We start from the raw sequence: 16,461 nt of genomic DNA, 5'->3' as shown, positions 1-16,461 counted from the left end.
TTATTCACAATCGACAGGGACCTCATCCTGTGCTGTGACCCAGGCTTTCTGGGGAAGGGTCAAGGTGTTATAGGCTGTATACAAGGTCAAGGAGGGAGGGGCCACAGGTAATCACAGGACGGGGCAGAACCAGGTAATCAGGAATATGGCAGTTCACCACACTCATTGCTTGTTTTTTTTATTGTCCGCCTGGGTGTCGTGGGGCACAAAGTCCTACAGGTTAAGCCAGTCCGACGGCTTGATCTTCTGTACTGACCGGCGGAACGCCGGTTATTGGGTTTCAGCTGGGGCCGCTGTTTTGTCCCGGACCTTCAGCGCTGTGTCGACCTGCTGGGGATGTGATAGCTTGGCCGGAGTGACTGGGGTGGGGGGAGAATGCTACAGTACATATTGGGTGTCCTTGATAAGGGGGTGTTACGAGCCCAGAGGACCCCAAAACCCAGCAGCAATAAATATTCACTAAGACAAATGGTTATTAAAACAAAAGTTGCTTTTAATTATCTTTAAACATGAAAATAGAATCAAACTTTAACTTATCACTATTGACTTACTTAACCTAACAACCCCCTTCTAATTCTAAGCGCATGTGTGTGTAAGTTCAGAAAAGTTCTTTGGTTCACAGTCCAATCTCACTTCTCATTCCTCTAAGTTCATTGGTTGCAGGCAATTCTTATACTGTGTACAGAATTTAACATTGATAAAATTCACCAGGCTTTGGTGCTTGAAAGATAAATGGTTTCTGCTCAGGAAAGTTCTTGTCAGTTTTCAGAGAGAGATTTGTTGTTCCAGGACATCCACAACTGATTCCTTTTTAATCAGCCACTTCAGTGACTTGCTTACTAAACTTTCCCCCTCAGGGTTCTCCAGATGATAACCTATTTCTTTCAGGTCACCACAGAGTACCTTTCTGTTTCCCTTATTCCAAGTGAAACATTAGACAGTCAGTCCTCTCCTCTTGCATGAACCACAAGGGCCTTGACCAGGCTGAAAAAAAAAACCCATCTTCCGAATGGGGTTTTTCACAAGCTTGATAGCTTGTCCTGTTCCAGTCCCAGCTGTTGCTGGCTGTAACAATGTAGAAGTGATCTCTCTCTCTCTCTCTCTCTCTCTCTCTCTCTCTCTCTCTCTCTCTCTCTCAGGGAAAGCCTGTTGAACTCTCTCTGCTTGCAAAACCACATGACCCTCTTAGAACAGTTCCAGACAGAAGGTGTCTTTCATCTGTTGCCTTTTTGTAAACAACAAATAATTAGTGAAGTCTCTTGGACACTCTCCAAAGCTCTTGCAAATACTGTTGGCCCCACTATGTCTAGCATGGGGCAGGCTCCAGTATTTTAAATAAGATCTGGTGTTTGTATGTGACCTTACTCTAACAAACCTTTCTCAATTTATCTCCCCAAAACATTTCCATATACTCTGTCACGGTGGGGGGGGGGGGGTGCTGCTTGGTCAGTATGCTCCTCGGGGGGGCCCCGTGTGCGCGAGGTTCTGGATAGAGTCAGTTTCCTTGCGCCCTTCCGGATAGGCCATGTACACGTGTTGGGGGTTCACATGGAGGAGCTGAATCCTTTCGTCTAAGGGGTCGATTTTATGGCTCCTCACGTGTTTTCATAGCAGGACTGAACCTGGAGGTGTCAGCCAGGAGAGTAGTGTGGTCCCTAACGTGGACTTCCTGGGGAAGGAGAAAATTCTTTAGTGAGGGGTAGAATTCGTGGTAGTACATAGCAGAGATCGAGTAGCAAGGAGCACCTCTGGAAGGATCTCCTGCCAGTAAGAGATGGACAGTCCTCTGTCCTCCTAGGGCAAGGAGGATGGCCTTCCACATGGTGCCGTTCTCTCTCTCTATATGTAACCCCAGGGGTTATAACTTGTGGTCATGCTGGTGGTAATACCCCTGGCCAGCAGGAATTGGCACAGCGTGTTGCTCATAAACGAGGACCCAAGGCTGCTGTGGATGTACCATGGGTACCCGAACAGGGTAAAGAGGATGTGCAGGGCCCCAATGACTGTGAAACCACAAATACTCATCAATAACTGTGAGGAAGTAGGTACTGCAGTTGGTGGAGGGAAGGGGGCCCTTGAAGTCCACGCTCAGTCAGTGAAAGGGACGCTTGGTTTTTATCAGGTGCACCCTGTCCATTTGGTAGAAGTGTGGCTTGCACTCCCGGTCATATCTCTGACATCCCCAATGGGGTATGGCAGATTCCAAGGTTTGATAAAGTGAAAAAAATCTCATGGCACCTGGGTGGGAGAGGTCGTTGTGGAGGGCTTTGAGGTGGTCCACCTGTGCGCTGGCACATGTCCCTGTGACTGGGCATCTCCGACCAGGAGATGTCCATTATGGAGCGGGCGAGTTGGTGAGGGCTGTTCTGGTCCAGCACCACTGAGGCCAGGGTTGGTCTGTGGTCCAATGCGCGCTGACTCGCCACCTGGGGGCATGATGGCAGCACCCATGTGGTGGCGTGGGGCTCCCCAGAAGTCAGCAGCGTCCAAGATGGCAGCCCCCATGTCACGGCGTGGTTGTCCCCAGAAGATGCCAGTGTGCAAGATGGCGGTGCTGGAGCTGGAGGGCTGCGATCCGCATACTCTTGCGTAGTGGCCCTTCTTACTGCACTTGGAGCACGTCACGTCTCTTGCCAGGCAGCGTTTTCGGGGGTGTTTTGCCTGACCGTAGAAGTAGCACTTAAGGTGCTCCTGGGAGTCTGCATCTGTGGTGGGCCCATTAATCGGGTGCGGTAGCAGACTGGTGCCCTGTAGACCCACGTCCCAGGATGGAGAGCCCCCACATGGGCCCATTCACAGAGTACGCTTCTGCATTCCAGAGTGCAATCTCCAGCCCCTTTTAAGTCTAACTTACTCTGCTCAAGTAAACTCTGGTGCACATAGACATGATGCCTGCAACATAGGCCTCCTGGATCATTTCTTCTGTGATTTGGGTGGCCGATACTGCCTCGAAGCTGCACACCTGCGCGAATCCCCACAGGTCCCGGAGGAAATGATTGCCTGATTTTCCCAGTTGCTGTCTGTGGGTGGCCAGCTTGGCACATACTTTGTTAACTTTCTCCCTGTATTGTCTCGAGCATATCCATTGCTTCCACGTATGTGGTGGCGTCCCTGATCATTGGGAATACTCGGGGTCTGATGCGTCAGTGGCCATGATGCCAGCTGAGTTTTGTAGGAAGACCTCGAAACAATGTAGCCAGAGGTCGAAGCTGACTGAGGCATCAGACGACTGTGGGTCGATCTCCAGGTTGTTGGGTTTCAGGGGTTGGTCCATTATTGGCAACAAAAGCAAAACAAAAAAAATCGCGCAGTAAATAACTCGAGAGGCTGAGATGGAGTCACTGATTTACAGGCTTCTATTCACAATGGTCAGGGACCTCATCCTGTGCCGTGACCTGGGCTTTCTGGGGAAGGGTCAAGGTGTTAGAGGCTTTACACAAGGTCAAAGAGGGATGGGCCACGGGTACAGTCACAGGATGGGGCAGAACCAGGTAGGAATACAGCAGTTCACCACAGTTTGGAAATGGACCCTTCTACCAGCCAAATCTATGTTGACCATCAACCACCCACTTAATTATATTTTCTTTTGTTCTCCCCTTAGTCTCATCAAATTCTGCCCACACTACCACTCACCTACACACCAAGCCTTTTAACCTCCCAGCCTGCACGTCTTTAGGATGTGGGAGGAATCCCCAGGCTCTCAATGGGAGATTGTGCAAACTCCACCCTGGCAGTACCTGAGCCAGTGCTGAACCCAGGTCTCTGGCACTGAGGCAGCCCCTCTGCTGGCTGCCCCAGTGCATTGCCTAACTCATCGTTAATGACTACCACTACTGATTACATGTTGTATGAATGAATTCATTTCAGAAGGTTATTTAATCAGTCATTATACTGGGAACTTGTATTTCCAGATCATTTGTCCAGCCTTCTGGTGAGTAATTCCATCATCTGTGTGCGGCTATGCCCTGAAAGACAGCTTTAAGCCTACAAGTTGACACGTTCAAGAACAAAGAACAGTGTACCACTGAACTTGATGCCCAAATTAAACCTAAACGACTGCTTGAACATGATTCATGCCCCCTATTCCCTGTGTGTTCTTGTCTCTATCTAAAGCCTTTTAATCACTGCTGCTTTTTAAAACATTTAGACTTGCAGCACAGTAACAGGTCATTTTGGCCCACGAGTCTGTGCCGCCCAATTGACCTACATCCCTGGTACGTTTCGAATGGTGGGAGGAAACCGGAGCCCCTGGGGAAAACCAACTCCTTACAGACAGTGCAGGATTCAAACCCTGGTCCTGATTGCTGGCGCTGTAAAGGCGTTGCGCTAACCGCTACGACAGCTGCGCCGCCTATTGTATCTACTTTCCCCATTACTCCAGGCACCTCTCTTTGTGTAAAAACATTTGCCTGGCACATCTCCTTTTAAACTTCCCCCTCCGTTCTTTAAATGTGTGGCCTCTCTTATTTGACATTTATACCCTCGGGGAAAAAATATTCTGTCCACCCTATCTATCCATGCCTCTCTCAGTTTTACAAACTTCTGTCAGGCTTCCCCTCAGCCTCTGATGCTCCAAGATAATCACTTTGTGATTTTCTGATCGTTGAACCTCACCAACACAAGCACAATTGCTTTCTACTCTAGAAGCCAGCAGTTTGGAAGCAGCCTGCAACAAATAATTAATTATATGTACAAATACGGATGGAAATCTCAAACATCTGGTAGACATCTAATGGGGTTTGGTTTCAGTGAATTCCTCAGTGGAGTCGTTGAGATAAATTGGTAATATCCTCCAACTCAGGAGTAATGATCTCTGCAGTTTAATATTCTTAATGAATGTGCCCTTCAGATTTGGTTCACTGATTCTAATTGTCTTTCTGTTAAAGGTAAATAAAGGGTTTATTAAGACAGGCGCCACTGTTTATTACATGAGCTATACTTTAGATTTGAGATGTGTCGCAGCAAGTTGGACATTCCTGAAATTCTTCAGCTCAGACGAGGTTAATTGGCTCAAAACTTGGAATAGGTGGTGGGGGATGGGCTTCTATGATTAACTGTGGTGCTCCTGGCCAGAGAGCAAAGGAATCGTGGTTTGTTCTCCCCATCACTAACTAACCAGTGACCGTGGGGACTGCAGGTTGAGAAGCCACGGTAATTCCTGCTTTCACACATGAATAATCTTTCGGTGATCCATGACTCGTGTTTGCAGGTGGAAACATAAATCCTTGGACTGGAGCCACGGAAGCTTGTTTGCCTTACCACTGTTAGTTGCTGTGCCAATTACTGTTGCCATCATTGGAAAAAAATGGAGAGAGAAAGTCTGAACCAAATTCCAGAGATTAGCAGATTAATTCAGCGTATTAGAAATGCCAAGTTGATCACTCAAACCACTGAAGCTAAACTACTCATCGATTCATTTGTTTGATTTTAGCCTTGAGAACGTTCTTTGTTGGCAAAAACTTCAGTTTAGTTTTCCTGAAGGCTTTCATTTATCATCCAAGCAAGGAGGAATAACTTTGCATAGCACCAAAAAAATGTATGGTCTGTGTATATGCTTGTATGTTTTTGCTTATGTGTATATGTACACATATATGTGGTTGCCTGTGTTTACATATGCATAGTTGTGTTTATGTGTGCATGCTTGAGTGTGTGTGTGTGTTAAGAGAGCTATATATGTGCTTGTGAGCCTATGTATATACGAGTCTCTATGAATGTGTGTGTGTGTGTGTGTATTTGCACATGCACCTTTGTGTGCTATACAGCTACACCTACCTATAGATCTGGAGTGGACACATGATAAGGTTTCACATGAAAGGTTAGTGACAAAGGGGTTCTAGGGATTAATATAGAGATAAATGGGTTCAATGGTAGCTAGAAGATAGGCATCAGAGAGCCATGGTGGACAACTGTCTGTCAGGATGGAGGCCAGTGACGAGCGGTGTGCCTCAGGGATCGGTGTTGGTTCCTTTGTTGTTTGTCATTTACATTAATGATTTGGATGATGGGGTGGTAAATTGGGTGAGTAAATATGCGGACGATACAAAAATAGAGGGAGTTGTGGATAGTGAGGAGGGTTTTCATGGACTTCAGAAGGATTTGGACTGTTTGGAAAGGTGAGCTGAAAGGTGGCAGATGGAGTTTAATGTAGACAAGTGTGAGGTGCTTCAGTTTGGTAAGAATATCCAAAATTCGATGAATCCAGTGAAGGGAAGACATTGAGGAATGCATAGGAACAGAGGGATCTTGGAAGGTGGATTCCTATGAAAAAGGCTTTTTAATATGCTAGCCTTTATAAATCATAGCATAGAATATAGGAGCTGGGGGGTGATGTTGAGACTGTTTAAGGCATTGGTGAGGTCAAGTTTGGAGTATTGTGTGCAGTTCTGGTCTCCAAATTATAGGAAGGATATCAATAAGGTAGAGAGGCTGCAAAGAAGGTTTACGAAAATGTGGCCTGGATTGCAGTATCTTGAATATGGAGAAAGATTGAATAGACTGGGACTTTATTAATTGGAGCATAGAAGGTTGACAGGGGATTTGATAGAGGTATTTAAAATTATGAAGGGAATAGATAGAGTAGATGTGAATAGGCTCTTTCCCCTGAAGGTAGGGGAGATTGGAACAAGGGGTCATTAGTTGAGGGTTAGGGGGCAAAACTTTAGGAGTAACATAAGAGGAAGCTTCTTCTCTCAGAGAGTGATGGCTGAGTGGAATGATCTTCCAGAAGAGGTGGTTGCGGCAGGGTCAATTCTGTCATTTAAGAGGAGGTTAGATGAGTACGGATGGCAGTCTCTTCAATCTGAGGCGCCTGCAAGCTCACACCAAGACACAAGAGAAACTTGTCCGTGAACTACTCTTTGCAGATGATGCCGCTTTAGTTGCCCATTCAGAGCCAGCTCTTCAGCGCTTGACGTCCTGCTTTGCGGAAACTGCCAAAATGTTTGGCCTGGAAGTCAGCCTGAAGAAAACTGAGGTCCTCCATCAGCCAGCTCCCCACCATGACTACCAGCCCCCCCACATCTCCATCGGGCACACAAAACTCAAAACGGTCAACCAGTTTACCTATCTCGGCTGCACCATTTCATCAGATGCAAGGATCGACAATGAGATAGACAACAGACTCGCCAAGGCAAATAGCGCCTTTGGAAGACTACACAAAAGAGTCTGGAAAAACAACCAACTGAAAAACCTCACAAAGATAAGCGTATACAGAGCCGTTGTCATACCCACACTCCTGTTCGGCTCCGAATCATGGGTCCTCTACCGGCACCACCTACGGCTCCTAGAACGCTTCCACCAGCGTTGTCTCCGCTCCATCCTCAACATCCATTGGAGCGCTCACACCCCTAACGTCGAGGTACTCGAGATGGCAGAGGTCGACAGCATCGAGTCCACGCTGCTGAAGATCCAGCTGCGCTGGATGGGTCACGTCTCCAGAATGGAGGACCATCGCCTTCCCAAGATCGTATTATATGGCGAGCTCTCCACTGGCCACCGTGACAGAGGTGCACCAAAGAAAAGGTACAAGGACTGCCTAAAGAAATCTCTTGGTGCCTGCCACATTGACCACCGCCAGTGGGCTGATAACGCCTCAAACCGTGCATCTTGGCGCCTCACAGTTTGGCGGGCAGCAGCCTCCTTTGAAGAAGACCGCAGAGCCCACCTCACTGACAAAAGGCAAAGGAGGAAAAACCCAACACCCAACCCCAACCAACCAATTTTCCCTTGCAACCGCTGCAATCGTGTCTGCCTGTCCCGCATCGGACTGGTCAGCCACAAACGAGCCTGCAGCTGACGTGGACTTTTTACCCCCTCCATAAATCTTCGTCCGCGAAGCCAAGCCAAAGAAAGAGATGAGTACATGGATGTGAGGGGGTTGGAGGGTTATGGGTGTGGGAGTGGGTCGGTGGAACTAGTGGGGTTTCACATAAATTGGTGCGGACTAGAAGGGCCGATATGGCCTGTTTCCGTACTGTAAATTGTTATATGGTTAGTTCATATTTCCTTCTGACTAAAATGGAGGCCAATTAACCCATCAAGTTCATGTCACTCCCTTATCCACCCAGTGATTCTCCTACCACACCTATCTATGCTGGAGGTAATTTTTAGCAGCCAATTAACTACCAGCCACCACTGCCAAAACACCCAGGGTGCGGTTACAGGGAGAACAAGCAAATTCCACACAACACCAGAGGTTAGGATGGAGCCCGAGCAACAGGGGCAGAGACAGAACTGCAGTACCTGCAGCACCACTGTGCCACCCACCACCTGATCATACTTGGAAGTCTTACTGAATCCAGATAACCTGCTATGACATCTTTTGGTTCTGAAAACCACGCGGATCACCTTTACACCAAGTATTGTGACGAGGAAAGATTCCTTTGTTCTTCAGTCACACATTTCATTATGTCTGAACTTCTCGACAACCCCTTTTGAATTCCATTCTGTTTATGTAACGTGCTGTAATGTTGGTCACAGTGAGTAGATGGGCAGGTGTGGGTCTACACTCATAAGAAATGTTTATACATGCTCGCTTTTACCAGTTCCTAAAAATCCTTGTTAAATTTAATTACTCCAACAACAAAACAACTTCTAAGAAAGCAGCTTACTGAAAGCTGAATCAAGATTTGTTGTGTTGGAAAGTAGGGTGAGAACACGTTTGATTCTTCAACCAGATGCTCTGGTTTCTGTGGAGTTTTCATATGTTTAAAACATTTTATTTACCGCACGGTAGAAGCTGATCCCAGCCATTTAAAACTGTGCTGCCCACTTACTCCCAAATTAACCTGCAACCCCGTACATTTTGAAAACTGGGGAGACCAACAAGAAGGTGCTGCTACGGACACAGTAATGTAGGAGAGGCCATTTGCAGAGACTTCCTGCTTGGCAAACCATACAGTCACCACGCAGCAATCACTACATCGAGAAAGGAGAGGCGATGTATTACGCATGCACTCTCTGTGGGTGAGCGAATTTAGCACCAAGTGTATACTCACCACAAATATAGCAGAATGTATTGCAGTTATTGCAGCATTAACTAGACATTTCTGCTGTATTGAATCTTCCTGAAGGCAATAAATACTATTGTTAAGTATACTCACTATACCATTGCCTGAAGAACATATGCAACAATGTACGTTCAAGCTATATCAATGCTTTGTACAGCATCCGTACATGTGAGCTGCTTTTATAGCCTCTCTTCATTTATCCTGACTAAGCATGCCCAGGCCTTAGACAATATTTGCATAGCACCTACACTGAGTGCATGCCCTTGCATCCTTGGACTGACCAAACAGCTTGCTTTGTGAGCAATATGCTATAGACAGAAAATCATAGGTTATATTTTAAAAATGGTACATAATAGGAAAATTTTAGATTTCTGATTTATTGTCAGAGTACATATATGACCTTACATAAAACCCTGAGATTCCTTTTTCCTACGGGCATGGCAGAATTACCATTAATCCATAGTGCAAAAAATAAACTGTCCACAGGGTAAATATGTAAACAAAGAAATAACTGTAAACCGATAACGAATGTAAACAAACTGTACAATACAGAGAGGACAAGAAACTCAATAAAGTGCACAAGTAAGAAAGAGTCCTTCAGTGAGTCTCTGATTGAGTTGTCGAGGAGTCTGATGGTGGAGGGGTAGCAGCTGTTCCTGAACCTGCTGGTGTGAGTCTTTCCTGATGGCAGCAGTGAGAACAGAGTGTGTTTAATGTGATTTTTGTGACGAGCAACCCAGAATCCATAAAATACACCCAAAAGTGTTCAGGAAACCAAATCTTTATTGTTATTGATACAAACATGCAAATGTCAATTCTAAATTAAAATCTAAAAGAAGCTACAGATGCCAGAAAATAGAAAGTGCTGGAAAAACTCAGCAGGTCAGCTGGGATCTGTGCAGAGAGAATCTGTTAACATTTTATGTCAAAGAGCGTTCATCAGAATTGAGGTAGAGAGGGAAAGACCTTGTGTTTTCTAGTGGCAGAGAAGGTGGGAGAGGTTTGGAACAAAGGGGACACTTAGAAAAGGGTGAAATTATGTAGTCATTATTTGAGCAGTTAAATTCCCCTTCTTGCAAATATGCCTGCAGATTATTGGACTTTGGAGAGGAATTAAAAATCTATTGTAACTTTTAAAATGAAAATAAAATTTGTGGCTTAAAACAATTGCTCACTTGAATTGCATCCAATAAAAAGAGTTAGAAAGTAAAGTTAGGAAGTTTTCAGTTTACTGTATGCTTCAAGTTTTGCATTCTGAGGGAAAATAGAACATAGAACATTACAGCCCTTCAGCCACAATGTTGTGCCCGAGCTATATTGCAAGTGTGTGTGTGTATTCTATAAAAATTGCTTTTGTGGCACTGTTGTTTGCTCCCTGTGATCTTCATTTACACAGTCTCATTATCCCTATAAATCCTCACTCTCCTCAACATTGGGAGCATTCAGGTATTACAGTAGAAAGTACCAAGTCTCAGAACCAGAAACTTGGTCAAAGAGATGTGGTTTATGGAGAATCGTAAAGGAGATGAAAGGGGTAGAGAGACAGGAGGATTAATGAGGAACTGGTAGTGGGGCAATGGAAATTGGAGATACACCAGAGGTCAGGATTGGAGGAACACGATAACTCTGAGAGTTTTAACACTGGAGAGGGCCAATGCTGGGATGGAATTTGACTTGTGGATGTGAATCTTAAGTTAGGAATGTTTACATAAGTGACATGTGTACTTTAAACCAGAGGTCGATTGGATCATAAAACAATATTGTAATCATATATTTGGTATGGTTTGAAAAGTCTCCAATGTTGTCTTTTTAATTTTTTTGTGCATTTTGTGTTTATATATTATTTGGATAACATCCCAACATTTAAATACCTGTGATTATTTCCCTCCCTTTCCCCACCCATCCCCAGCCTGCAATTTGAACTTGAGAAATAGGAGTAGACGTTGGCCATCTGGCCCGTTGAGCCTGCTCAACCATTCAATAGGATCACAGTTGATCTGGCAATGGATCAGCTCCACTTACCACCCCTTTTCTTACTGTCTCCGTTATTCAGAAATCTATCTGTGCTTTAAGTACATTTAATGAGGCAGCCCAGTGGTTCTCAACCTTTTTCTTTCCACTCACATATCACTTTAAGTAATCCCTTTGCCATCGGTGCTCTGTGATTAGTCGGGGATTGCTTAAGGTGGTACGTGGGTGGGAAAGGAAGGTTGAGAATCACTGCTCTAGACTCGATTGTTACTGAAATATTTTGCTTGAGTAAAATTGTCATTGGCCCATTTCCTTTGGAGTCATGAAACTGAGCACATAATGAGTCAATTAGGTACAATTAAAACAGGGTTCTTCAAACTTTTTCTTTGCACCATATGCCATCTTAATTTATCTCTTACTGATCACAGAGCACCTATGGCATAGAGATTACTTAAAGTGGTATGTGAGTGGAAAGTAAAAAGTTGAGAACCACTGAGGCAGGCTCTACTGGTTTCTTGGGCAGAGAATTCCAGAGATTCACTATTCTCTGGGAGAAGCAGTTCCTCCTCATCTGTCTTAAAGCTAAGCACCAAATCTTGAGGCTGTCTCCATAGTTTCAGTTTCACCTTCCAGTGGACCCTTCATATCAATTCTATATCAAAGGATGCATGTCAGAGCCACTACTTCTTAGGAATTGGAGGAGGTTCAGTATGTCATTAGAAATCTTGGCAAACCTCTACAAATGTGTGGTGGAAAGTGTGCTGTCTGGCTGCATCATGGCTTGGTATAGGAACACCAGATTTCAGATTTATTGTCAGAGTACATAAAACATTGAGTTTTTTTTTCGGGTGAGGCAGAATTACCACTTGTTGGTAGTGCAATAAACAACTGTACACAGCATATCAGGTAAACAAGTAAAGAACTGTAAACAGAAAACAAATGTAAACAATGTAATAAAAAAGATAATTTAAAAAAATCAATGAAGTGCACAAGTAGGAGTCCTTAAATGAGTCCCTGATTGAGTTTGTTGTGGAGGAGTCTGATGGCGGAGGGGGAGCAGCTGTTCCTGAATCTGGTGGTGCGAGTCTTGTGGCACCCTCACCTCTTTCCTGATGGCAACAATGAAAACAGAGCGTGTGCTGGGTGGTGTGGATCGTTGATGATTGTTTCTGCTCTCTGATGGCAGCGTTCCCTGTAGATGTTCTCGATAATGGGGAGGGTTTTGCCTGTGATGTCCTGTGCTGTGTCCACTACCTTTTAGAAGGTTTTACACCCATACTAGACTTTGATGCACACACTTTCCATCACACAGCTGTCGAAATTTGTCAGGGTTTCTGGTGTCATACCAAACCTCTGCAAACCCCTGAGCAAATAGAGCTGCTGACATGCTTTCTTCGCGATGCCATTAGTGTGTTGGGTCCAGGAAAGATCCTCCCAGATAGTGACTGTCCAAGAACTTAAATCTGTTTATCTGTTTATCACTGATTCCCTCAGTGATCACTGGAATGTATATCTCTGGTCTTCCCTTCCTGAAGTCAACAATCAGCTCCTTAGTTTTGGTGACATTGAGGGCAGGGTTGTTGTTAGTGCACCATTCAGCCAAGTTTTCAACCTCCATTCTGTACGCTGACTCATCCCCCTTCTTTATACAACCCACTACTGTGGGTTCATCAGCAAATTTGTAGATGGTGTTATTTTTGTACCGAGGTGTAAAGTGAGTAGAGCAGGGGGCTAAGAACGCAGCCCTGTGTGCTCTGGTACTGATGGAGATTGTGGAGGAGAAGATCTTTTCAATCTGGAGGTGAGGAAATCCATGATATAATTACACAGAGGGGTGTTGAGTCCCAGGTCTTGGAGTTTGCTGATCAGTTTTGAGGGGATTATGATGTTAAATGCAGAACTGTAGTCAATAAAGAACATCCTGATGAATGCACCTTTACTGACCAGGTGTTCCAGGGCTTCGTGTAGAGCCAGTGAGATGGCATCTGCCGTAGACTTGTTGCTATGATAGGTGAACTAAAATGTATCCATGTTGGCGCTCAGACAAGAGCTGATCTGCTTCAACACCATCCTTTCAAAACACTTCATCACTGTTGATGTAAGTGCTACTGGTCGATAGTCATTAAGGCAGGTTACTACACTCTCCTTGGGCACCAATATGATTGATACCTGTTTGAAACAGGTGGGTAACAAGCCCTGCCAGGGTGAGATGTTAACCAATATCTGAGAGAAGATAATCCTCCAAAAGGTAGTGGACTCAGCCCATTTCATCACAGGCAAACTTCTCCCCACTATTGAACATATCTTTATGGAACACTGCAGCATCAATCATCAAGGATCCACACCACCCACCCATGCTCTGTTCTTGCTGTTATCACCAGGAAGGAGGTACAGGTGCCATAGGACTTGTATATCCAGGTTTAGGAATAGTCTACACCCCTCACTATCTGACTCCTAATAACTATGCACATTTTGAGAATCATTTAAGAACTCATATGCTCATTATTTATGGCTGTATATTTGTGCAGTTTGTTTACAGTTACTGGTATAGAAATTGCTAAGCCCAGCAGAAAAATGAATCTAATGGTAGTAGGTACTCTGTCAATAACTGAACTTCAAAAAAGCCTCCCTCCTCCTATCTTACCTATTTCTTTCATGATTATATATGTATCTACAATATAAGATCCTCCCTTATTCTTCTAAAGGCTAATGAGTGTGATCCCAGGCTACTCGTCTCTCCTCAGAACATTCCATTCATTTTTGGAATCAACCTGATGAACCTCGTCCGCAAAGCTAGTATGTCCCTTCCAAAGTAAGGAGACCAGAAATCTGTACAGTTGCAGCAGAACCTCCCTGCTCTTAAATTAAGTCCCTCGAGCAATGAAGACCAACATCTCATTTACCTTCTTAATTACCTGCTGTACAGGTTGTAATCTCTAAACATCTCTAGTCCTGACCTGACCCCGGGCTTCATCAGGAAGTAGACTTTTCCACTGAGGTTGGCAGAGACAAGAATGAGAGGACTTGGGTTAAAGGTGAGAGGTTTAAAGGGAACATCAGGGGAAACTCCATGCAGAGAGTGATGAAAGTGTGGATCGAGCTGCCAGCGGACGTGGTGAATGCAGGCTCAAATTTTGACATTTAAGGAAAATTGGGATAGATACATGGATGGCAGGGGCACAGAGAGCTATAGTCAGGTACAGGAGATTAGGACAATGCAGAATAATAGTTCGGCACAGACTAGATGAGCTAAAGGGCCTGTTTATGTACTGAAGTGTTCTATAGGTCTAAGTCAAATGGAGATTAGGTAAAATTGAGCTTGAATTCTTACAAATAATATCAGAAGAGAAAATACCGAGGGATCTGAGGAATTGCCATCACATTCCTTCATTTTGTGGGTTCCATGATGACCCAGCTGAGTAAATGGGATTTGGGGTTATTTGCCATAAACTGGAGAACAGGCTACACGAGGGACAGAGTCGATAGCTTGAAGTCCTCCACCTGAGGTAAAATGAGACAACTATAGATCAGTGAGTTAGAAGCCATTTAAAACATTCACTTTTCTCTGTTAAATGGTGGCCTGCATATTTAAAATTAATCCATTTTATCAACATGGTTTATTTCAGAAGAATAATCTTCTTCAGTGACCTTGAATAGAAACTATCTGGCCTCTATGGTACCGTACCTATGATAAGGCTTGTGCCAAATATATCTCCAGAATTTTGATAAAGCCTCCCACATTCCTTCATATTTTGGAGGTCAAAGATGCTGAGCTTAGGTATGTGTGTAACATTTACAAGATGCATATCATCTGAAGCCAAGATTCTTGTTGTCCTACGTGCCCACATCTCCATCGCTTGGTCTGTTCCAAACCTTGTTTTCGTTAATTAACTCTAAAACATGTCATTTGGCAGGCAAGATGAGAACAGGCTGGATGCAGTTCGACGTTCAGTGATGAGAGCGCCATAATTTGTGGAAGGCAACTCTGGACTGGGTAGCGATTCATTAAACCCAAATCTTCCCACAGTCCTGTGATGAGCAGGCAGCTGTTTGGAAATAAAATGATGCCAGACCAACGTACAGTTTCTGTGCTTCTGCCAAACAAGGAACAACTTGAAGTCCTCGTTGGAGTGAGTAGAAATGCCTTTCTGGCTACAGAGCTATTATTTATCTCAATTAGATATTTTCTTTAATTGTATGTCATATCCTTTGAGACTTTGAAATGACACGTGGCACAATCAATGGATTAACTATATAGATGTGCATAGTTAACTGAATAGTTTTGACACATTGTGTGGGTCAATCAATATAATTATTACATAATATATTTATATTGCAAAAGAACAGAGAGAATGGGAGCAGGGTTGGGCCATCACAGCTGATCTGGCTGTGGACTCAGTTCCATCAACTTACCTTTTCCCCATAACCCATAATTCCCCTACTGTGCAAAGAGATATCTAACTCAGTTTAAAGTATTTGTAATGAGGTGGCTGCTGCTTCCGTGGACAGAGAACTTCACAGGGTTGCTCTGGGAAAAGCCCTTCCTCCTCAGCTCTGTTATAAATCCACCTCCCAAATCTTGAGGCTGTGTCCCCTGGTTCTAGTTTCACTTACCAGAGGAAACAACTTTCCTGCCTCTCTCTTATCTATCCATCTCATAATTTCATGTTTCTCTAACATCCTTTGAATTCCAGCAAGTATAGTCTCAGGTGACTCACTCTCTCCTCACCTGGAATCAACCTGGTGAATATGTTCAATGACTGGGCATCTGTTGACTCTAGGGTAAAGATCTCCAAACATTCATAATCCTGTCGGTGAAGAAATTACTTCCCATCTTGATCCTAAATAGTGAATTCCTTATCCTGAGAATAAAACTCTTAGTTCCCAGGTGAAACGGCCTCTCTGAGCTATTCCTTTAAGAATATTGTGCTGTTTATAAAGAGAACACCAGAGAATATAAAATCAATCTGCTTAATTTCTCCTCCTTAATTCTTTCCCAGTAGTCAATCTAATAAATCTTCAGAGCATATCATCCAAAGAAAACATATGCTGTAATCAGTGTTCTGGCTATGATATCACTAAAGCCTTGAACTGAGTAACTGAGTTAATTGTTCAAAAATATCTTCTTTCTTTTCTTCTTCTTTGGCTTGGCTTCGCGGACGAAGATTTATGGAGGGGGTAAAAAGTCCACGTCAGCTGCAGGCTCGTTTGTGGCTGACCAGTCCGATGCGGGACAGGCAGACACGATTGCAGCGGTTGCAAGGGAAAATTGGTTGGTTGGGGTTGGGTGTTGGGTTTTTCCTCCTTTGCCTTTTGTCAGTGAGGTGGGCTCTGCGGTCTTCTTCAAAGGAGGCTGCTGCCCGCCAAACTGTGAGGCGCCAAGATGCACGGTTTGAGGCGTTATCAGCCCACTGGCGGTGGTCAATGTGGCAGGCACCAAGAGATTTCTTTAGGCAGTCCTTGTACCTTTTCTTTGGTGCAC

The 16,461-nt window shown here is 44.4% G+C and overlaps 1 protein-coding gene across 4 annotated transcripts in view; it reads left to right on the top strand.

Moving 5' to 3' along the window:
• LOC138760348 (FERM domain-containing protein 6-like) overlaps positions 1-16,461 on the top strand; it is a 114,889-nt gene that overhangs the window by 36,212 nt on the left and 62,216 nt on the right. For all 4 annotated transcript variants that reach the window (XM_069930818.1, XM_069930819.1, XM_069930820.1 and 1 more), the window contains exon 2: positions 14,894-15,109. In XM_069930818.1, the coding sequence (XP_069786919.1) occupies positions 15,014-15,109 (96 nt within the window). In that variant the 5' untranslated portion in view covers positions 14,894-15,013. The remainder of the gene's footprint in view (positions 1-14,893; positions 15,110-16,461) is intronic.

The sequence above is a fragment of the Narcine bancroftii genome, chromosome 4 (assembly GCF_036971445.1).
Source record: "Narcine bancroftii isolate sNarBan1 chromosome 4, sNarBan1.hap1, whole genome shotgun sequence".
Taxonomy (NCBI): domain Eukaryota; kingdom Metazoa; phylum Chordata; class Chondrichthyes; order Torpediniformes; family Narcinidae; genus Narcine; species Narcine bancroftii.
This window is presented reverse-complemented; position numbering and strand designations above follow the sequence as displayed.